This window comes from Syngnathus floridae, chromosome 18, assembly GCF_059516105.1.
Source record: "Syngnathus floridae isolate MCC-2025c chromosome 18, RoL_Sflo_1.0, whole genome shotgun sequence".
NCBI classification, from domain to species: domain Eukaryota; kingdom Metazoa; phylum Chordata; class Actinopteri; order Syngnathiformes; family Syngnathidae; genus Syngnathus; species Syngnathus floridae.
In genome coordinates, this window is record NC_142430.1 from 4,994,633 (window position 1) to 5,016,925 (window position 22,293).

Consider the following 22,293-nt stretch of genomic DNA (forward strand, 5'->3'; position numbering starts at 1 on the left):
AAACAGTACACATGATCACTGTTCATGATGTAATATCTTCTAGATAATCAAATTACAAAAACAAGTCTGAAGACACGTGAAATAAGCAGGAACTTAAAGACTGTCCTCATTGGCTTCCTGTTACGAGAAGAGAGGTAGGTGATAGTCGGGGTTGTCAAACAGCAGGGGCCTTTTCGGCGGGGAGGGGTCCCTGTCCGCCTTGAGCAGCAGTTTAAATAGGCCCGTGCCGATGTTCATGGGACTACCCGTGATGATGCATTCGGACACACCTGCAAACAGGATGAACACCATTTGGTCGGTCGGTGACAAGTTGACAAAGGCCACATTTTGAAGCTACTTGGGTGACAGTGAAGGAGGCATTTTTGATTTTGACGCAACAACTTGTTAGGTGCATAAATATTGGGACACAGATCTCATCTTTCGCCAGTCACACCACCACAACGGATTGGATATCAAAGTAATACTGAAACTGTAACCTTTCACCTTGAAATTGAGGCAATTTACATCCAAATGAGAATGGTGTAGGAAGTGAAAGGTTGTAGAAGCAAAATTCTCTCAGCTTTTTCACACAACATGAGAAAGAAGAAATCCCAGAAGCGTGGGCCTACCGCAGACAGAGTCCTTCTGGCCAAAGTAGGCAGCGTCAAAAAGATGGTCAGCCGTTTTCTCAAAGGATGCCAGCATGAGAACGCTCTCCTTCATTTTGGCCAAGCCGAACCTGGTGATTCCAAGTATCTCCCCCTATTTTTTTAAAGTCACAAAGTATAATTATGTTACTCAATCTAATATTGGACTACACCCCCCCCCCCCAAAAAAATGTCCCAATTCAATTTCTAATTTTGATGGTCTAAATTTGTCTGGCCTGATACACAAACAAGAGACGACACCTTGTAGGACATGAGGTCGGCAAGAAGCATGACGTGGCGCCGGTCGATACTCATCCCGTGGTTGACCATTGTGTACTGGATCTCGTTGATGATTGTTGCCCTGGCCGCCTCAATTCCCAACGTCTTCTCCACCTATGTCAAAGCACCACAGTGACATCGGGGTCAGGAGCCTGTCATCGGACACCCGGGTCACATAGAAAGCAGACAAAAAGCACAAGTAAAAGTTTTTTTTTCCATTGATGGTCTTTTCATTGGCACCTCGTAGATGTTGTTGGAGGTGGTCCTGCTTCCATTCACGCCGTGGGTTGCCATGACAGCTCGTAGATTGTCACCCTCCACCAGCAACTTGTACTTGTGCTTGCCGCTCTGCTCGTCAATGTGAATGACAGCACGGGCCACCTCGGGTATACCTTGAACCACCACCTTTTTGGCCAAGAAATGAGATTGTGTTTTGGCAGAGAAGGCAGCTTTTCATGATTGTTGATAAGAATGGTCCACAAGCTGCTGCACTGCGTAATACAATGAGAAAAAAAAAAAAAACTTTCACGTTCACGACTCGCGTGCATTCTCACCTTGGGAAGCTCGGCCTTAAGCGACTGCATGACATAGTACATGGAGCTTTTGTTGTTTTCCCGTGGCGACACGCACACCACAGCCTCGCCGTGCACGGCAATGTCTCCCGGCTTCACGCGCAGCTTCGACGTGCAGATGGAGTAACGCACAGTCTCGGCGTTCACCTAGGAAGGCCGACCAGACCGTCATGACCGTGACTGAGCGTGAAAACAACGGACCTTTTCAGAATGTTCGAACACAAGAAGCACCAAACTAAGTCCAGGTGGCAGAAAGGTGAGTGGCTAGCTCATTACAGATACTTATATTCCCAAAAAGTCTTTGTTTCGTTATCTTTCATGAAGTTACAGAGAGGAACTTGAATGTTGTCAAAAGTCAATTCATTAACTACTACATCTATCTGAGCTTACACCATCTCTTGAATGAAATGTTAGCCAATGTCATGTCTCCTTTGCAAGCAGGAGACCTCACTGCTGCTCCACTGACATGTCGTTACCCCTTCACATGACAGCGCTTGAGGAAAAGTCTAAAAATCATAATTGAAGCCAAATTTGGCGCTTTCCTCATTCGCTCAATGACAGGCAGGTTTGTTTACAATTTGAAAGATAAGTTAGAAGTACAGTGCGATGTGTTGTACCTCCAATCGAAGCAGCCTTATTCGCTCTAGGGACAATTTGACCAAGATGAAACAGTCATCTGGTAGGAAAACCTCTTCGATGTATTCCGAAATCTGCAAAAGAAAAACAAGTGCCATCCCATTTCTTCTCTTCACTCCAGAATCAGAGTAAGTTGCGGAATACCTCGCCCAGGAGCGTTTTTTCAATCCTCCCTTTCACCAGCCGGGCAAAGTCGGCATCGTTCTCCGTGTCCAAATGCGCGGTGATGATTGGCGTGCTGAGCGGGGAGCATCGAAATCACAAAGAAGAAATACTTGAGATGAGAGTTGTATTCAAAATCCAGCCACTTTTCACTCGTCTTAAAGCCTTTCAACGTCTGACCTGATGTTCTTCGAGGCGTTGATGATCTCCTTGATGCGAGGGACGCCAAGAGTGATGTTCATGGACGCCACACCGGCAAAGTGGAAGGTCTTCAGGGTCATCTGCGTTCCGGGCTCTCCAATGCTTTGGGCACACAGGGCCCCCACAGCCGAGCCCGGTTCCATCTGCGCTCTGCGGGACAGCGGTCATAATTGGAAGGCAGCCTTGAGGCAACCGAAATGTGTCAGCCAGCAATCCAACCTCATGTATTTGTTCCTGCAGGTTTCCAAAAATTTCTTTAGCTGTGTAGGTGTAATGCGGTCCAGTTGATAGAGGACCTCCGGCTGCAGGCAAGTTAAGAAGGTGAAAAAGATTTGAGCACATGGAGATCTCAATGCTCATATTCGGCATCCACCTACCTCGCTGGTGCCGTTGTCGTTGATGCCGTACTTGTCTCTTGTCTTCTTGATCCGCTCTGAGACGCCCTTGATGAATACCTTGACTGCCTGCAGACGACCAAGAACAAGCGGTGAGAGGAGTCAGCTGCAAAGCCATGTGCATCGCATGCTGTGCTTAGGACACAGCACAACCAAGCAGCTGGGCAGGCCATGCGTTGCGCATTTCAGGCTAGCAACAAAGAGTATGCGCTACTGTTAGCCGCAAATGTTACGTACAAAAAAAGTCACATTGTATCGGAAGGAATGTTTCAAATACACAGTTCTAGGTTCAAAGCAAATGTATTGAACTCCAAAAGAGACATCCATGCCAGGTGTACTTTACATGGTAGACTGAGAATTACTGCTTCGACAAATAAGGCTTTTAGGTTTCAAAAATTAGAACAATGACACTCCATTCAGGTCTCGGCCACGATACCTGCAGGTACTTCTCTGAGCCTGTCTCAGTTAGCGCCTATACAAAAAGTTCAACAGCAATTACCATACACACACTCATCCACATCGTGAATCCAGAGTAGGACGCCTTCTCCATCACAAAAAAAAATCATCGTCTGATTTCTTTAAAGTTGATCAGAACACTTTATGGATTCACTAGGCTTCACCTTTTGGGACTTTTAAGGAATAATGATAATAATAATGAAAAAGAGATGACAATTGGCAATTGGACAGATCTCAGAACACAGATGGGCTTCGGCGTGTATACCTCCAAGAAGCTGTCTCTGCAGCACATAAAGTCGGCTTTCTTAATGATAGCATCTGCCGCCAGAACCAGCTCGCCCTGGCTGAGGGTGGGCTCGTCCGAACACGTGTGGACAGCCTGTGGGGACGGAAAAGGGAAGGGTAGAGGAGAGACAGTTATCTTCATTGGACTACATGGGTGAAAAAAGGCAGCCATTGACTACTTGGTAGAAGGTGAACAGTTACCCGGCTGGCGTTAGAGTGGTGCAGATTGGTGGAGCTATGAATTCATTTAAGTCCACAATACGTTACATATTCTTTTTTTATTACTTATGTGTTTAGCCAAATGTCTTTGGCACAGACACAGGCGGTTGTGGTGCAACAGCTCACATCAGAAACCAGACAAAACGAGGTGTAAAGAGTGTGTGTACATCCATATTTACCCGGATGTTGTCTAGGTCCCTCTTGAACTCCAGCGGTTCGTCCTTGCCCTCCATGTAGGTGGGGTCCAGCCCGTCACCGCCGTAGATGAATTGGATGATATCGCCAGTGGAGCTTCGCACCGTATGGTCGTACTGGGAGCACAAATCCTCCAGGGACTTCACCAAACGCCGCTGTCAAAAAAAAAAAAAAAAAAGGTCATTCTGGTGAGGGTTTTTTTTTTTTGGGACTCCCTTCTAACTTACCTGCATGTAGCCAGTCTCTGCGGTTTTCACAGCCGTGTCCACCAGGCCCTCACGGCCGGCCATTGTGTGGAAGAAGAACTCGGTGGGTGTCAGACCGGAGTAAAAGCTGTTGGCCACAAAGCCTTTTGCAGCGGGCAACTGTGGAAATGAAAAAGCTTTTTTCAGAAAAGACAAAAAGGACACACATTAAGCAGTTTGGATATCTGGGCCCCTACTTTCGAGTGCTTTTCAAAGTGAGGCAGGGAGCGATTTTCAAACCCATCAGGTACTCGAGATCCACTTATGGCCTGCTGGCCCACGCAGGCAATCATCTGAGAGATGTTAATAAAAGATCCTGTGTGCACAACAAGGAAGGCGGAATTGTCTCAAGTGTGCATGGAAACAAGTCAAGGTAGTTTCATTTGTTCATTGCACAACTGCGCACAAAAAAAGAAAAACAATGGCACTTTGATTGCGAGGTAACCATGTGGACTGATGGAGGCCGGATGTAGACTGCCTCCCAAGTGGGGCACTTGTAAGTCAAGATAGAGCTGTTAAGATGAACAAAGACTTGCCTTTGGAGCCACAAAGAGCCATGGTCAGAGGACTGTTGCTCTTGTCCAGCTCCCTGAGGCAGGCACTGCCAGCACGGTCTCTGATGACTGACAGCTCTCTCAAGATAAGCGCCTGTCGACCGAAGGAAGAAAAATAAATGAATCACACCATGTGCAACCAATCTCCAAGCAGACAATTGAAATCATGTGGCACAAGTGAAGCCAACGCTAAGTTCAAATGCAAACCTCCAACGTCTCCTCAGCTGTGCAGCCTGGCTGTTGCTGCAACTTGCCCGTCTTCAGGGCTTCGATGTACTCATCACATTTGTGATAGCCATCATCTAGCAGGTCCTGCTTGGCCTTCAGTAAACCCTGGCCGGGCGTCACGTCCCCGATACCGATGGAAAAGCCTCGGTTAGCTGCGAGTAGTTTAAAAAAAACAACAACGACATCCTGAATATCAAGCGAAAATTTCTTGAAGCCCTGGGAAAGAGGTGATGACGTACAAAGATAGGCAGGGGCGAGTCGTGCCAGGCGAGACATGGCGTTTGCCGCCTCCAGCTCTCCCCAGTCTCTCAGCAGGATGTAGAAGATGTTGTTCTTGGAGCCCGAGCCCAAGGTGCTCTTGTCCATACTGCCACACATCAGTTCGCTGTTGTGGATGACCACGACTGGAAACAATTGGAAGGGGAAGGTTCAGATCCAAAACAGAAAATGCAAACAGTAAATCCCTGCTTATTACAACTCATGATCATGTCTTGTGGCATCTTTGTGCAAAGGAGCTTTAAAGTGAGTAGAGGAGCTTCATTTTCATCAACCCATAGCTGGCAAAAAGTGCTTTGCCGCCATCTTGTGGCAATTGCAATTATTTTTGAGTTGGCGTTTATTACTCGCGGGAGGTTTCAGTCCCGACCTGTGTGACAAACAGCAGGGTTCACTATACGCTGTGTCGGCAAACTTTTGGTTGCTTACAGGAGTCGTTGTGGCACAGGTCCTCGCCTTTGCCGCAGTACTGCTTGCCCTTGGTGCGCAGGTTGGCCTTGACGGGACAGTCTTTGTTCGGCCTCAGGATGAGGCTGAATATCTGCTTACCCGTCCACAGAGCCATGGGCTGGAGGACACAAAAATTACACACATCTGAACAACAAAGCAAAAAAATGCACAGCGTTGTCGCACCAAATATGTTCTTGTCACTTCATAAATAGCAAGTGAGATAGAGAAGTGCTTTGGAGTGCAATCCATACCTTCATTATGGACGGACGAGGCAACGTGATCTTGAGTTTTTCGTCCTGGCCGACGAGGATGGACGCCGCGATCTGACACGCTTTGGATCGGTCAAAGAAGGTGTCCTTCAGTGTCAGAAGATAGCCCGCTAGGAGGAACAAACAAGCATGTTACTTAACCCTTCTCTCACAACGTCAAAAAGACCTGACTTGATTTTAAAGCACATTATGTACGTAGCTGTACTTCAAATCATGTGAAGTAACAATATGCGAGGGTTTAAACGGTCATTAGCCAGAGCCCGTCGTTACCTGTCAGGAAGTCCTGAATAGCAGCAATCAGCGGCTCCCCATTTCTCGGTGTGACAAGATTAGCTTTTGTCTGGGGGAGAAAAAAAAAAGTCGGAATAGAAGACAACGGGGCAAAGAATTCCGCCAGCGTGATCGCTGCCATGTACCCCCATGAGGATGAGAGCCTCAGCTTTGGCCTCCTCGGTCTGAGGCAGGTGCAGGTTCATTTCGTCGCCGTCAAAATCAGCATTGTACGGCGTGCAGACGCATTCGTTGAAGCGAAACGTCCTGTGTGGCTTGACTCGGGCCTGCCAGATTGGAAATATGGTGAGGGCCGCACATGGGAAACGTCTGGGAGGAAGGATGAAGCAAGCTTACAATGTGAGCCATGATGCTGAGCTTGTGCAGCGAGGGCTGCCGATTGAAAAGGACGATGTCTCCGTCGATCATGTGCCTCTCCACCACGTCGCCGAAGCGCAGCTCCTGCGCAATCTTCTCCCGGTTGCCGTATTTCAAGAACCTACCCGGAAGTAAAGCGTTTCAGTGGAGAAAAATCCACGCGACGACTGAGCGCTGACCCGTCGCGTCACCTTTTCATTTTGTTGCGTCGATCTTGGATAAAGTTGGCCCCGGGGTGAACATCCGGGCCGTTGCGGACCAGTTTCCTCATGAGCTCCAAGTTGGCTTTGTTCACCTTCCGGAACACCATAATTCGGTCAACAAACAAGATGAGCCAAAGGCATCGTCAGGGGATGCGGCGGTGCTTACCTTCTCCGGATAGGTCAGGATTTTGGCCACATGCACGGGTACGCCCACTTCATCGATTCTCAGGTTGGGGTCGGGAGAAATGACGGTACGGGCGGAAAAGTCTACCCTTTTGCCCGACAGGTTGCCTCGGAAACGACCTGCAACATCACAGCATTTCCTTAAAGAACATTTCGCAGAACAAGTATTTTCATTTCTGTCTGTCTACAAAATGCAGCCTGTAATGGATGCCCACCAACCTAAAAAAAAAAAAAGCTTCCCGAGAAGGCGGCGGCATACCTTGCTTGCCCTTGAGTCTCTGCACCAGGCCTCTGGTCCACTTCCTGGGCGCCATGTTAAGCGGGATGCCCGATAACTCGCTGTTGATGTAGAGCGCGCACTGCAGCTGCAGGAAGTCCCAGTCCTCCATAATCATCTGCGTCTTGGCGCCCGTCATGCGATGCTGGACCACAAGAGTCAAAAGTCACAGTAAGTGGAAGATTTTTCATTTTTGCAGCAGGGCTCAGACCCTATTTGTGAAGCGAAACAGTGAAGGTAAAAAAAAATAATAAAAAAATTGAAACCTTTCTGATGACGTCATTGAGAAAGATGATCTCAGTGAGCTTCATGGTGAGGTCGTCCTCGTTGGTGCCTGACTTGAGATCGCTGACCACAGAAGGCCGGATGCAGAGCGGGGGCACCAGCAGGCGGGTGAGGATGAGGTCGGCCGGCGTGCCTGCCTCGGGATTCATCAGCAGCAGCGGCACGTCCTCGATGGGAATGCGCTTGAAGATGTTCAGCACCACCACAGGGTTGAGGTTTTCCTAAACACCAGACGGTCGTACACACTTCACTCTCTTTTTCTTTTGCCAATTCAAAATGCCAAAAACAAATCGATGCATGTTTTTTTGGGTCACCTGCGCCCGTGCCAAAAGAGGCTCCATGAGTTTGTTGTGCTCGATGGCCTCATCAAAGGACTGCAGGAACTCAGACACGAAGGGCTCCACGACCTTCTTGGTGGTTTTGTACTTCTCGTGGATGATCTTCAGCAGGCCGCACTTCTTCACCGTGCCTGAGCAAACGAGACAGATGTAAAGACTGTATAAGTGTGACAGCTCCAAGTCTGACGGATAATTTTGCGGCGTGATTTGTCACCATTGAACGCCGAACAATTGGGACACACGCTTTTTTTGCGGCATTTGTCGGAGATCTTCTTCTTCAGCCCTCGCTTCTGCAAGTAGGCCAAATTGGGTCGTTTCACCATGTCCATGAACTGCAGCTTGTCCTCTTTGCTCAGCAAGATGCTCGAGCACGTCTTGCAAACCATCTGGAGGAAAATGAACACAGTTTACATTTTGATGGGTTTCATTCTTTTATATTTTTACATTTTGTCTTACTTTTGCCACTATTTTTGTTATTGGATTTTGGATTGAAAAACAGAGGTTGGAGGTGGAGAATTTGCTTTTATTTGACTCTGCTACCAAGTCACCATTGCAAGAGAGTTTTTTCTCCAAAATATATTACAAATCATCACTATTACCAATTCCCGACAAAGTGCACTAGCCTGTAAGATTCCTATGGTAGCTTTGAAGTAGCCGACGTGAAAACACGGAAGCTCCAGATCCAGGTAGCCGTAGTGTCCCACGCAATCGGCCAAATTTTTCCCACATGTTAAACAGGGCCGGTCTTTCTCGCTGGTCCCCTGTGTGACAAGAAATATGAAAACAAATCAACACATAACCAATAATGTGTTTCAAATGACTTGCTTAAGTACAGCATATCTATATACCATGCGGTGATCCAAAACTCCATAAGGCAGCGGCGAATGTTTTGTGTCCTGGCTGTACAGATTCTTGCTGACCACCTGAATGTGGGCCTGCTGACGCATTTGATCAGGTGATTGCACTCCAAAGCAAATGTGGCTTCTGTTGAATTGAGAAAAACAAAAGAAATTGGTAAATTTGAGGGAGAACAACGCACAATAATTTTTTTTTCTGCTTCTGAGATTTATTCTCTTTGTTGTCATTGGAAAAAAAACAGAACAACCTGGAGGAAATAACTACAAATGTCTCCTGGGGGGTAGAAAAGTTTGAAACTTTGAATAAATAAAATAAGTTGTTGGCGAGAGATGGATGCATTTCCACGGGCTTTGATAATATCATTTAATATTTGTCTCAAGAAAATGATAGTTGGAATCAGTCTTTTGGTGAATGTAAATATACTTTCGACCCAATCAGTGTCATGTCCACTATCGCGACTCCAATGTGAAAGGTTATGCACTACTTCCACGTGGTTGAATGGCACAAAAGAAAACAGAAACAACAAAAAAGTAATACAAGTTCGTAAACTGTCATGACGTTAGATTAAGCCAGCTAACTCAAGCTAGCGAGCGACTCACATTTTCTTGGCCACGTCCGTCTCTCTGAACTGTTCCTTCGGCATCTTGGTAGTGCTTTGCTTTCTACACCAATGTAGAGAAAAGTTTTATGTTTTCATTCCAGCCAACAAAAATAGCGGAAATATAACTTCATAACCGCATGCTGTGGACTAGCCTAGCAAACAAACACACGCTGACATTGTACGGTGGCCGGTAGGGCTGACAAGTCGATCCAAATAACATATGTGTGTCGATATCAAATCGATGCCAAACCGCTAGTATCGACTCTTACTCTTTATTTCAATGATTTACGTTATTTTCAAATAATTAATGTGTACAGTGTGTGGATCTAGGAATTTAAGACATGGAGGGACTAAGGATATGAAAATTACTACTTTGTAGATTGTAACATAAAACAACAATACAGTATTGATAGTATGTCATGGTTAAGAACTCCACACAAAATGTTTAATTTGTACAAAACATGTAATATAATAGGACAAACATCTAAAACAGCTTCTTTTTTTTAACCTAAAAGTATTGGTAAAACACAGACAGGACACAAGGGGGCATCCCAGGACCATGAAGTAAAACCTACCTCCAGTACCAGCACCTATTAATCAGGCAAGCTGAGTATACTGCTTACCATAGGCGGTTTTACAGGGTGGCAGGGGGTGGCAGATGCTTACCAAATATTTTGCCACCCCAAATGGTAAGTGATCTATCAAAATTCAATTAAAAATTTTCATAGAAATGTTCCTTATATGCATAATAACGAATAATGCAAATCAGTCAAAGCCATTAGCCCTCACACTTTTGGAGCTTCTGACGATATGTGCCCCCACATGAAAGTGTTCATTCATTGGCCTTTCACAGGAAGGAAGAGGGTACTCGTCCACTGACGGCAGGAAGCGCCGCCTGACTGGATGTGTCGTGTCAGGACTCCGTGACCTCACGTTGGGTGGAAACGGTCACGACATGGTCACTTGGAACCTCGCCCATCAGCAAATACTATTCAACATTGTTCCAAAATGACACACCGAACAGGAACGCCTTTTCCCTTTTTGTCCAACATAAATTGCACATACGATTCATATTCATAACTGCCTAACATGCTTATTAGGCTGATTGAAGGCTCTAAATTGTCAACAATATGAATGATCAATTGTAGGCTGGAGACATGTCCTGGGTCTACCCCTGTCTCTTGCCCAAAGACAGCTGGGATAGGTTCTAGGGTTTTAGGTTTAAGAGCTAGCAATCAGGATGAGAGCGTTTGGGGTTTGGCATTTGCAAAGTTAACATTAACCATTAAGGGTGAAATGGGTTATGGCTAAGTTTGAGTTAAGGTTAGTTGGGTCGAACACAGCCATGCACGTTCACACATAAACACACACAGACATGCGCATGCACGCAATGAATGTCAGACATGTTTAAAGGGAGGTTGAGGGTGGTATTTATAAAGTGCGAGCCGATCCGACCCGACGTGCTTGGGATACTTCGGGTGTTGGCGAGAGTGAGCGAGCGAAAAGAGCAATGGCATTTGCGTAATGCTAATGCTAACACCACTTTCACACAATCCTCCCAATGGGAGATCTTGAACTTTGAACTGCAGGCCCATACTTGGTGTGGCCATCATGTTGACCCAAGATGTGTCACAAACTTAAAATGAATCGCTTGTGACTGAAATCGCAAAAAAAAAAACTTTTAGTGACACACCAAGCAACTGAACTCGACTCTTTGCTTTCCGTCCTTGTATGACTTCCTCGGTGGATTTTCTCCCAACGCCCTCTCAGCGGCCCCTCCCGACTGGCGTCCCGTCCGCAGCGCTGACATCACACAAACGATCCATTCCACTCCCGCCTACGTGCCGCGGGTGGGAGAATGTGAGGCGGACGATCACACAGAGGCGGGTTTTGTGGCACTGGCGGGACAATAAATGCAAAGATGGCGGCAAGTCGCCTGAAGCGACGCAATAAATGAGGTCGTAAAAAATGTGTCTGACATGATGTATTAGCTATAAAATGACTGGTAATTACAAGCGCTTCCCCTCTTGGTGACACCGACTGAAGCGGGTCCAGTATGTGAAACTCTGCTGTTTCTTATTTTTATCCTTGAGGTGTGACCATGCTAGTTTGCAGGGATGCATGAAGAAAATCAAACATTTTGAATGGTTTATACATTGACTGACACGCTGTGGCTTGGTTGTTCTTGCAAGACTAGCGAATGTTTTGGCTGTTGAGTTGACATGCTCTTGGGGCAGCCGAGGCACGCCCGTGGTGGGCAGCTTGATGCCAAAGAGGCAGGGTGCTTCCAAGTCGGACTAGGATCAGCCACGTGACCCGCGGGTCTTTGGGTGGTCGCCCACCAAATCAAGCGCAGCTGGACAGATGACGGACAAATTTTTTTCCCAGAGCGATGGCGGCTACGATATGTCACGTTTCCTGACATTTTACCGCAGGGCTTTCCCGGAAGTTGATGACATCACGCTCGGATCACAGCAGGGATTTCAGCCGTTTTGGCGGCGGCCGCTAGGATCGCGCCATTTTCGAGTTTTAAATTTCCTCGCCGACCTTGGCAGAGTCGCTTTGAGGTCGACGGGCATTCCCAGCTGCTGCCGGCCGTCTCTCACACACAATCGCACACATACACAAGGACCTCTCACGTGGCTCGTGCACCTGACACAATGAATGCATGGCGGAGAGATTACACTCCTTCATTTACAATGGTGCTTGTTCTCATAGTCAGTCTCAAGGCACATAACCATTCCCACTTACATTCACAACTATGGACAATTTATCAACACGCTTGTTTTTGTAGAGAATGTGCAAACTCCACAGAAGATAGTCAACCATAGTGCTTCAAAATTGTGAGGCAGATGTGCTAATAGAGCTGTAGACTGAAGAGATGAGGTTAGGGTGGGGTGATGCACTGCACTAATGAAGAGCCCGCTTCATCCGGCAAACAGACCACAGACACAGCCGGGTCACACTTTGACAAAAGCCTCGTTCTACTCGGGGTCCCAAATTTGGGAAGCAAGAGGACAATTTGAGCACTTGTGCGGGGCGGCCGGCATGCTCGGTGGGGGAGGTTTGGGTGCAGGGGTTGGAAAATGCCTGGAGAAACAAAAAGGCCTTGGTTTTAAATGCCTCTCCTCCGCCTCACGCAGAAGTGGCGCATCTGAATCTCCCGCCCCTCTCGCTTTTGTTTGGGACGAAGGAATTTCGCCGACACGGCGCTCAAACGTGTCTATTTGAGTGTGCGATCAGAAGCGGCTAAATGGCAGCGGGGCGTGTCTCGCGTGCCTGCCGGCGCATCCGACACCTTCCAGCGCGCACTTTGGCCTTTGGCGGCGCGCGCACACAGAGATTGAGCGCAAGGCGAGCGGGAATGCATCGAGAGCAGCTGTTTGTGTCGGGTTTACGTGTCGCACGTAGCTCGCAGAGCTCCGGTTGCAGCCTTTTAGAAAGCATCCCGCTGGACAGTGAGCGGGATTAAGGGTAGACATTTAAACACATTCCCTCGAATCGACAAATCTTTTCTGAACGATTAATCGAAGACGTCAGAGGATACTTGGCGACTGTGGCTAGCTGGATTAATTTTCACCGAGCTAAGCGCATTGTCGCAGAATAAGATTACATGGAAACACAGTAATCATCACCCTTTAGTTAAAAGAATATAACCATGTCTTATTTGTCGTCCAGTGTGACTGTAACTCTGAGAATTGATGTTCTCATAGAGACCGCTACTGCAGTTTGCGCTTGTTGAGTTAGCGCCAGCGGTTGCGCGGCGACCGGCTGCACTTGGATGAGAATTTTCGCCTTCCTAAATCTTGCACGACTTTTTTGTTCCTCACCGCTTTCAATCACCTGCTGCGGCGTTCCACTGGCTGCCGTTGTCGCCTCAGTGCACCTTTCATAGTTGCTGGAGGCCAACGTCCTCTCCGCACAAAGAAAATTTTGTCGGTGTGTGCGGGGCAAAGTCTGCACAGCTGGACTTGTGATACGGCACTTGGTTCAGAATTGAATCTTTTGTTTTGTATCTTTAACATTGCCCCAATTTCATTTAAACTCTGCAAAACTTCCTGTTTTACTATTTAATAAGAAATTAGGTAGGCAAACCCAGCATGACAGGACGTCCAAAGAAGTCCGACAAATACTCTATTGTGATGCTTTGCGATTAAAAAAAAAAAAAAAAAAAAAAAAAGCTTGAATACCAACTTTTGCCTATTTTAACTCTCATGAACATAAAATGTTATAATGTGACTTTTGCAAGTTCACAACAGGTTTGGGTATATTTTCCATGTTTCCTATGAAACATCCTCACTGTTTTGTACAATCCACTGTCGGCATGTTAATGACCCAACAAGAGTGTAGATGCCACTTGCATGTTTATAGCCAGTCGCACGGCAACAGCAAAGACTCTATTGTGTTTCCGTACTGCATAGTCTTGACAGGAAGTAGACGGACATGTTTAAAAAGACCTTCCAATCGCCTTAAACTATTTCAGCCATGTATTTGATCCTACAGAATGAGTTACACTGGGGCGGACACAAGCCTCCCCTGTCCCCCCCCCCCCCTCTCTCTCTGTCCCCTCATGCACCCCCTCCCATCTGTAAAATCAAGGCTCCCAGTTGCAGGCGTCCAGTGTGGGCCGAGGGGCCGTGAATGGTGGGCTTTGTCCGCTCCGTGGTCATCACATTCCATCGGAGGCACTGTGTCGAGCACAGCAGAGCGGAGGAGAGGCCGCAACCATGCGGGCTGATGGGAGGGAGGGGAGAATTAATGGGGAGTGGGGCGAGGGCACTGTCCAGACCCTAACATATGACTCTGTGACAGTTATTTATTTATTTACTCACTTGGTGCCACAGAGTGCCAGCATTCATGCGCCACAAGCCACACTGGATCAGCGCGGTAGTGCTAATAGCTAGTGGATCTTTTCTCACTTTTTAGGGTGACACATTAAACATATAAATGAGAAGAAAAAATGTACCATTTCTTTGGCCGTGTTCTTCTTGACTATGGTAAACCAGAGTAGCTACAGAAATTTCTGAAAATCACCACACACAAAGTGCCCGCACCACACACATGCAACATATGTTGTAATCTGCAATGGTTGCAGAATACACACAAACTTTTCTTATGCTCGCCAACTTTTTTTCCACTCACAGGAGGAATTTCATGGCAGGTTGGCTTATTCCTACTTTCTTTGGAAGGGGGTATTATTTATAGCCAGTGAGGTCACGGTGGGAGAGTGTGTGGGGGGCTTCTTTAACCTTGCCATGTTAAGCGATGCTGAGACGCGTCATTCCATTCTAACTACAAGCCACTATGTTTACAATAATGTCGGCTTGACCGAAAGCCGAGAAGGACTGGTTCAAAACAAAATGGCTGACTTCCGATTTGTTTTACGTCAGGCCTATGAAAAAATATGTGGCTCAAGTCTAAATAAGCCAGCTTGTGCAAAAAAACAACAATTGGTTGGCAGGTTTAATCTACATTATAGTTCTAATTTTTCTTTCTTGTGTTACAAAATATCTCAAGAAGACTTTGGTGTAAATGACCCGCATTTTCAACATTGTGTAACTCAACGCAGACTATGATTGCATGTCCTCTTCCTGCCGCATGAATTATTCAACAGGTGAGTGTAATCCAAACTGACAGCTTGGCGCTTTGCTTGCCAGCTCAGATTGCTTGTCGTCGTCCCATTCGACACAAAAATATTAGCGGAAAAAAAAAAAGTACTTTTCTACAAAGTAAACTACACCAGTCTTGCTATGCAACTAGCCTAGCTTGTGGTAGCTATTTTTACATTTAAGGTAACTTCAACTCTACAATTAAAAGGCAGGACCAGCATTTCCTCAAAATGTGCGCCTAGTCTAATTGTGGTAGTTAAACGTTTAAATAGAGTATATGCATTTATTCAATCAAATTGAACAGACACTAGCAAACTTCACCCTGGACTGGTCACCAGTCAATCTTTGGGCACAGACAATCATTCACACTCTTTTCTCCATTACCTCAATGTAGTGTAAGTCAATAATTTTACTTGACACCTGATGTCCCGAGTTGTGGGAATTTAATTCTATATTGTATTGTAGATTTTTAAGTGAAACGTGTCATTTTACACTCAGAGGCGCTTTAGCTTCTTTTATTGACAAAGTAAAAGCACCTGCTCAGCATGAAAGCTGCCCACTGGGGAGGGCAGCGGTAACCCACGGCAACCAGCATTGTGTCAACAGAAATCTTGGACAGACCGCTTGACGCTGCCATTGGTTGGCCTGACCAATGAATGACTTGCACGCTTAGAACACAGCAATGAATTATGCAAGTGGCATCACCTTGTGGAGGACTTGAGCTCATTTGCAGGTGAGTGGCACAAAGAAGCACAAGCTTGAAGTTTTGACGCTAAAGGAAGACAGTCCAGTTTTAGGCATGGAGATGCCAGCCTCATATGGTCGACCCAAGACGGGCCACTTCCTACCCGCTATCTCCACCATGGGGCCGAGCTACCGAAACACTCAACCTGCCAGCCACAGCGCCAACCAGTGGAGAACCAACAGCTACTACAAGAACGAAGGCACCGTCCCTACTTTACAGCGAAGCATCCCAGATCTGATCCGCACAGATACCATGTTCTACCCATCCAACCGGAGCACGATGAGCACTCGTTACACACCGGATGACTGGTTCAAGTCCAACCAGGGCAACTACCGCCAGTCGGAGGCATCTCGCAACAGTGCAGAGCGGCTCCGGCGTGACACAATGCGTCTGATCCAGGACAAGGAGCAACTGACACGCCGCATGCAAGAGAACACCAGCAAGGACATCGGCGAGCGCCTCAACGACATTGCCTTCTGGCGCTCGGAACTGAACCACGAGGTGGACAACGTGGCGGGAGAGACCGCGGCACTGGCCGAGGTCAAGCGACGGCTGGAGAGGGCCTTGGCTGAGACCGAACGGCCCCTTCAGGTAAGCGTTGACTACCGATGATGTCAAAGGTCAAATAACGGTTAATATATAATATTGCTCTATTAGCACTGCACAGGATTTTAGCCATTTATATTAAGACACAATAATTTGTGTTGAGTTCACCTGAACCTGAACTAAGACAATTGACACAGTTTTTGTCTCTTTGTCTGTCTTTAAAGTCAGGAACACTATTTGAATAGTTTTTGTCTACAATTACTAAGAACTAAACGGTAGCCGTTAGCATCAAGGTGTGTTAAATTTCCGCCAGGTGTCCCAGGAATGTCTGTACCACCGCGAGAAGCGCATGGCTATCGACCTGGTCCACGACGACGTTGAGAAAGACCTCATCAAGGTGAAAAATGGAAATAATAATAATAATAATAAAATGTACTGATTAAAGTATGGATTCAAACAGGAAGTTGAGGTAATAAAGTCCTGTCAGACTAGGATGAGGCAACATCTGGAGAGAGCCACAGCCCAGCTAGCGTGAGTCTCATCATGGCGGTGGTTGCCTGATCACATTGATTGATAATTGTCAATTTTTTGGGGGGGGGTGAGGCACTAAATAGGTTAAACCGCGAGGCGCAGCACGAACTGGAACGAGACCTGAGCAACAAAGTGATGGCGCAAAGGATAGACGACCGCTGCCATAACCTGAGGAACACTTCGGATGGCATTGGCTTCTTCCGCGGAATCGAACGCATTGACCCCTCGTGAGCGGCGACCTATCAAAACCGATGTTTTTCAATATTGTCAACACAATGCTTGTCCCACCAGGGTCTCACTGCCGGAGTCGTGGTCCAAGTTCACCGACAACAACGTTCTGCGCTCGCAGAGCCAGCGTGCCGCCTCGCGCAAACTTCGCGACGAGATCGAAGTGCTGCTCAGCGCCACCTCCAGCGAAATGTGGAGTCAGTTCAACAATGTCAACGTGTCCTTCACCGGTCGCGTGGCACAGACGGCCGACGCTCGCAACAGCCTTCAGGCCCATCTCGCCAAGGTCCATCATCACATGATCACACTTGTTTGTTTGCTGATCATTATTCAGTGAGAAACCACCTGAAACATTCCTACACTTCAAGACAATATTGTAAAGACCTACACATGTCTTTATATTTGGAAAGCAGCCAAAAGCAGGGTCCATCATTAAGCACATTTTCCACAATTAGGAAATTAGAACCCAAACCTCATCTGAATACATTCAAGTGCGTTTTTTTTTAACCATGCACACTGGAGCGCTTTGTTGTGAGCTGCTTATCTCATTTAGACCATGCAGGAGATCTACCAGACGGAGATGGTGATAGAGTCCCTGAAAAAGGCTCTGCGGGACAAAGAGAGTCCATTGAAGGTGGCTCAGACCAGGCTGGAAGAGCGCACCCGCCGGCCCAACGTGGAGCTCTGCAGGGATAACCCGTACCACAGGTATCAGAGTGTGCCAGATTTGATTTCAAATAGTCCAGCATTCTCCGATGCCCAGGTTGGTGGAGGAGGTTCGAGAGATTGAGGACACCATCCGCAAGCTGCAGGAGAGGCTGCTCGAAGCCGAGGGCAGCCTCCAGTCTCTGCTGAGGACCAAAGTGACGTTGGAGCACGACCTCTCTATCAAGGCCAACTCACTCTTCCTGGACCAGGAGAAGTGCATGAGCATACGCAAGACCTTCCCCAGCGTACCGCGACTCACGGGATACACTTGAGCAATATTAGTTTACAGTCAATTACAAGGCGTGGGAGGTCATTGCATGATAGTAAATAACATGTGAGTGTTATTACTTTTGTGTGAGTTTCTGGACTGAAATAGTATGTTATGCGTGAAACACCAGTAGATGAAATAAAAACAGGAAAGCAAATTTGGAGTTGTCACCACCACCATTGTGAGCATTGACGGACTTAACGTCACACCTAATCCATGTATTTTGGCTACTGCAAATGGACTATAAATATTGTATGTTTATCAGTAGTGTAGGAACACACTCTTTCACATTTGTCATCTTAATCGGACCAGAGTGTCACCTCATGGTCAAGGCCAACATGTATACACACACACGCATCTATCAGCAGCTTTACGATGACTCGGCACTTCGCTTCGAATGGAGACGCCGCAATCGGCCCCGCCCGCACACCGGTTCACGCCGCCCCATCGGGGTCCTAACCACGCCGTGATTGAGTCGCCGCCACCGCCCTGAGCGTGGGGCAGGGTTTGCGGACAGTTGCAGCATACTAATGCTTTTAAAATCAATAGATGAGCAGGCACAAATCTAAATGCGCAGGCGTGGTTTGCCATTTGTGACACTTGAGGGAGTGACTGTACAGATAAAACTGATAACTGTGTGTGTGTGTGTGTGTTTTGCCATTGTATTTCTGCGTGTTTGTGTGCCGCTTGCACTTTGCTTTGGGTGTAATATTTTACAGCCTCTCTGTTACCGTGCTGTGCAAACAACACCGGGAGCTACATGGCGTCCTCAACGCGTGTGTGTTTAATAGAGGTGTGTGTACATGCACACGCAGATATATTCAAAAGCCCAGCAGATAATGTTTTTTTTTTTTGTCCTGATGCTATTAAACCATTACGACTCAACAATAATTTAAATTTCCATCAGAATATGCAGAGAAATCTTAGTATGTGGAGTGGGTAAGGCTAGCTTCATAGCCTATCACTGCAATCCAAAGATATCGGGCAAATATTTGCCTCTCGTGCCAGAAGGGATATAAACAGTATGCTAACTCGCTGGGTCAAAAAGGGACCGAAAGTGAAGTCAACAAAGATTGAACTCTTTCCGACCTCACAAAATGTGCAGGAATTCCCTGCGGATTCTTAGAGAAAGTCTTCTCTGAAGGCCGGCAATGAAAACTTGCATCGCTATGTCTCCTTTTAGGTGGGACGTAAATAGACACTCCTCTTTGACACCCCCACCAACAGGGCCTCCCTTCCCCCGTACATGCGGAATGTACGCTGGAATCCTTGCGACGCTCCAAACATATTGGCGGGTTATTTATAACGGCCGTGTGTTATTTTGCATCCTTACATTCCGACAGCAGAGACTCGAGAGGGAGAGAGGGAAAGAGAGCCTGCAATTACAAACGGAGCCCGAGTTAAAAAAAAAAAAAAAAAACATTGATTCATGTCAGATTCTCTTATTGTGAAGGATTACTCAAGTCAATTGTTCCTAGGGAAGCAGAACGGCGAATAAGTCGTTGCACTGATATACAGTCGCACACAAAATCACGTGAACCCATCGGAGAGCTGTCTTTTCCCCCAACCTCTGTAGAACCAAAGCACTCATTTTATATAAACTAGTCAATAGAATAGAACAGTGGTTCTTAACCTTTTTGGAGTTACTGAAACCCATCAGGTTCGTATGTGCATTCACCAAACCCCTCATACCGAACCCCATCAGTTTCATGTGCGCATTCACCGAACCCCTCTAGGGGGGGGGGGGGGGGGGGGCAGAGGCAATGACATACCAGCTCTGCCGAACCCCTGAAGCCGACTCACCGAACCCAGGTTAAGAACCACTGGAAAAGAACCTATAAAACTTGTGGTATGAGGTACCTGAAATCCAAGATATGTAAAGTACATGTCCTGTAGATCAGAATTGTATTAATCAGTCTCTGTAACCTGGAAGGCCGTATTGTCATTTGCCATCAAGTCATGATACTAGCATTAGCCGTTAGCATGTGAAAAGGACCTCCCTTGTGGTCTCTGTGGTGGTTCACGTGAGACTCCGGGCAGGCGTTGGGAACGTTCATGGGAACTTCCTGTGGCTGTTGGAGCGCGGCCACAGCGTGGAAGAAGCCTCTCAAGAGGCTGCTGAGCAATACTGACAAAAAAAAATATACGAGGCAAGGAAGCCTTAAGACGAAAAGATAAGCACCCTGCGGTTTCCCGTCCCAACGACCTTACACTTGGAAGAAGAAGCATGTTTCTAATCCGTAAAAAGCATTGCCATTGTGCTTTGGCCATTTGAGGTTACTTTTAGCAGTTTGCTATGAAACATACTTGATAGCTATGATAAAGTTTGTAAATAAAAATGAAAAGTTAAGGTTGGCATGGTGGTTCTGTGCAGTAGCACGTGCATCTGTACTCATCAGTCAAAACAAACAACTCCATCTGTTGTCCCCTCCCCATCTCTATTTTTTTGTTTAAAGGCAAGGTTGCACCAGGTAGAGAAGGCTACTGAGTTCTAAGGATATACCGATCAATAACCCAACTCATTTTGAATGTGCTACCGCTTGGCTGGCTCAAAGCAAAGACCTCAATTGATTTTCTATTAAGGACTGTCAAAACGGCTTGCAAAGTACGTGTTAATATTTAGGTGCCATCTTCTGAATTATTAACTCACTGTGTGGTATGAACGTGATATTTGTTTACTTAGGCGGATGCTAAAGCTAGCTATAGCTTGCTTACATTCTAGCTGCATTTCTTGATTTTGGGGACTTAGCAGTTAATTATTTAAAACAAATGGCCATGGGCTAACAGAAAGCAACAATAGAATGGATCACACTCTTGTTGTGCTTCTTACATACAGTACAGTGTGCTAGTGGCCACCTTTGACTTTGGTCCTTTCAGCTAAGGAGATGAGATTCTTGGATGCCGCCCCAGCACCCATCCCCACTCACCGCCTGACCCTTGGGGCTTCCTTCTAATCACATTGGCTAGCCCTTAATGAAAAATCGAACGATGTCTTTATACATTGTTCCAACATTTTCAGCTCTCAAGCAACAAGGTGCGTCCACTATGTCGCGTCTGCGCAAACATGGACATATAAGGCATGGAAAACATTTAACAAGAGGCAGCAGTGGCGCGTGTTTTACTGCAGAGAGGAAGCTCGCTCCCTCGCCACCGTCCCGTCGGCTCATTGGGCTATCAGAGAGGTTGCTAAGCACCCCGTCGGCGGCCACTTTAAGACTCGTGCTAGCCTCCATCTTGACACAAGTGCTGTGAAGAGAGAAGATGTCGACACATCTTAGCGGCTGGAGATGAGCGCAGTGTGTGTTTATAGCGACAGGAAACGCACGCCCTGATGCACACGCGCCACTTCCTGTCTTTATGAGGATCCTCGACAGCAAATATTTGGGAATATTTACAGCTTTGACCGCTCCTTGTACATTTCCTGGAATTCCGCTCGTTGCATCGCTATGAGCAACACGGGTGGATATTTTTACACGGACTCACACACACAGAGTGGCCACAGAAGAATGAGTCATATCAAACAGAGGGGAGAGCCCTACACTGATGCTAGCTAGCGCAGCACGTATGTTCACACGGGCCGTGAGTCACGGGGCTCATGACACAAGCCTTGATGTTTATTTTTCCCATTGCCATGGAAACCACAGGCAATGTCTGCTGGATGGAGCCCCCTGGCTGGCTGCCATCATCAAGACGTCATAGTGCTATACAGTCGACCTCGACATACTTGTTGGTTCGACACTTGTGGATTCGTATATTCACATTTTATTTCAATATTCATTAATATAAATAGTTTTAGGGTTTCTTTCTCTATTCCCCCCAGTGCATTTGAGTGGGAGTCAATTCAATGTAGATTTGATGCACGTTGTAGGTACAGTGCACTGTCAACAAGCTAGCCAGGGCTGCTACTACATTGGCAGCATGAATTATTATAAATAAATAATGTATTATAAATAAGTTTTGAGGATGTATTTTTCTTAATGTACATCCAATTGAGAATGAAAAAAGGTGATCAACTTACCTATCAAGCATAAATGTCAATTACACTTCACTTCAGATTCATCAGCTGCTTGTGGCCCCTCAATCTAAAAAAGATTTCATCCTTATTGTGTATCAAGAGCCATGGACCTTTTCACTTTTTTTTGCTCACCAGAGGTGGCTTTTCCTGATCTCCTGAAACCCAAGAAGTAAAAGTCAGTGCGCAGAAAATCAGTCAAACC

General features: G+C 46.7%; 2 protein-coding genes and 1 long non-coding RNA gene across 4 annotated transcripts in view; 1 reads left to right on the plus strand and 2 right to left on the minus strand.

Annotated features, from left to right (window-relative positions):
- Positions 1-15: 15 nt before the first annotated feature.
- polr3a (polymerase (RNA) III (DNA directed) polypeptide A) lies at positions 16-9,648 on the minus strand. Its single transcript, XM_088360566.1, has 31 exons — positions 9,440-9,648; positions 8,831-8,966; positions 8,606-8,743; positions 8,197-8,368; positions 7,959-8,113; positions 7,626-7,865; positions 7,342-7,504; positions 7,066-7,202; positions 6,888-6,991; positions 6,676-6,817; positions 6,465-6,605; positions 6,319-6,388; positions 6,031-6,158; positions 5,759-5,897; positions 5,293-5,457; positions 5,033-5,205; positions 4,808-4,919; positions 4,469-4,587; positions 4,254-4,391; positions 4,011-4,181; positions 3,593-3,706; positions 2,854-2,940; positions 2,696-2,778; positions 2,456-2,626; positions 2,258-2,351; positions 2,095-2,187; positions 1,460-1,624; positions 1,146-1,310; positions 888-1,019; positions 609-741; positions 16-269 (listed from the first exon to the last, which is right to left on the minus strand). The coding sequence occupies exons 1-31, from the start codon at positions 9,481-9,483 to the stop codon at positions 121-123; spliced, it is 4,173 nt and encodes a 1,390-aa protein (XP_088216692.1). The 5' UTR covers positions 9,484-9,648; the 3' UTR covers positions 16-120.
- A 6,038-nt stretch (positions 9,649-15,686) lies between these two features.
- tekt3 (tektin 3) lies at positions 15,687-18,267 on the plus strand. Of its 2 annotated transcripts, XM_088360194.1 has the most exons (8): positions 15,701-15,783; positions 15,842-16,386; positions 16,655-16,738; positions 16,802-16,872; positions 16,956-17,099; positions 17,164-17,386; positions 17,654-17,808; positions 17,864-18,267. In XM_088360194.1, the coding sequence occupies exons 2-8, from the start codon at positions 15,850-15,852 to the stop codon at positions 18,078-18,080; spliced, it is 1,431 nt and encodes a 476-aa protein (XP_088216320.1). In that variant the 5' UTR covers positions 15,701-15,783; positions 15,842-15,849; the 3' UTR covers positions 18,081-18,267. The 2 variants fall into 2 exon arrangements, with proteins under 2 accessions (XP_088216319.1, XP_088216320.1); XM_088360193.1 differs by having other exon boundaries at positions 15,687-16,386.
- A 3,833-nt stretch (positions 18,268-22,100) lies between these two features.
- LOC148382414 (uncharacterized) overlaps positions 22,101-22,293 on the minus strand; it is a 41,513-nt gene continuing 41,320 nt past the window's right edge. Inside the window, exon 8 of the long non-coding RNA XR_015854077.1 lies at positions 22,101-22,246. This is a non-coding gene — a long non-coding RNA (uncharacterized LOC148382414). The remainder of the gene's footprint in view (positions 22,247-22,293) is intronic.

What these genes read in the sequence shown, in the direction of transcription:
- polr3a (XM_088360566.1), bottom strand. Translation starts at nt 9,483, where the DNA reads ATGCCGAAGGAACAGTTCAGAGAGACGGACGTGGCCAAGAAAAT. An exon ending in CCTGTGCCACAACGACTCCT is followed by an intron (nt 5,458 to 5,758) that starts GTAAGCAACCAA and finishes AATTGTTTCCAG; the next exon opens with TCGTGGTCATCCACAACAGC. An exon ending in CAGAGACTGGCTACATGCAG is followed by an intron (nt 4,182 to 4,253) that starts GTAAGTTAGAAG and finishes TTTTTTTGACAG; the next exon opens with CGGCGTTTGGTGAAGTCCCT.
- tekt3 (XM_088360193.1), top strand. Translation starts at nt 15,850, where the DNA reads ATGGAGATGCCAGCCTCATATGGTCGACCCAAGACGGGCCACTTCCTA. An exon ending in AGACCGAACGGCCCCTTCAG is followed by an intron (nt 16,387 to 16,654) that starts GTAAGCGTTGAC and finishes AATTTCCGCCAG; the next exon opens with GTGTCCCAGGAATGTCTGTA. An exon ending in TTGAGAAAGACCTCATCAAG is followed by an intron (nt 16,739 to 16,801) that starts GTGAAAAATGGA and finishes GGATTCAAACAG; the next exon opens with GAAGTTGAGGTAATAAAGTC.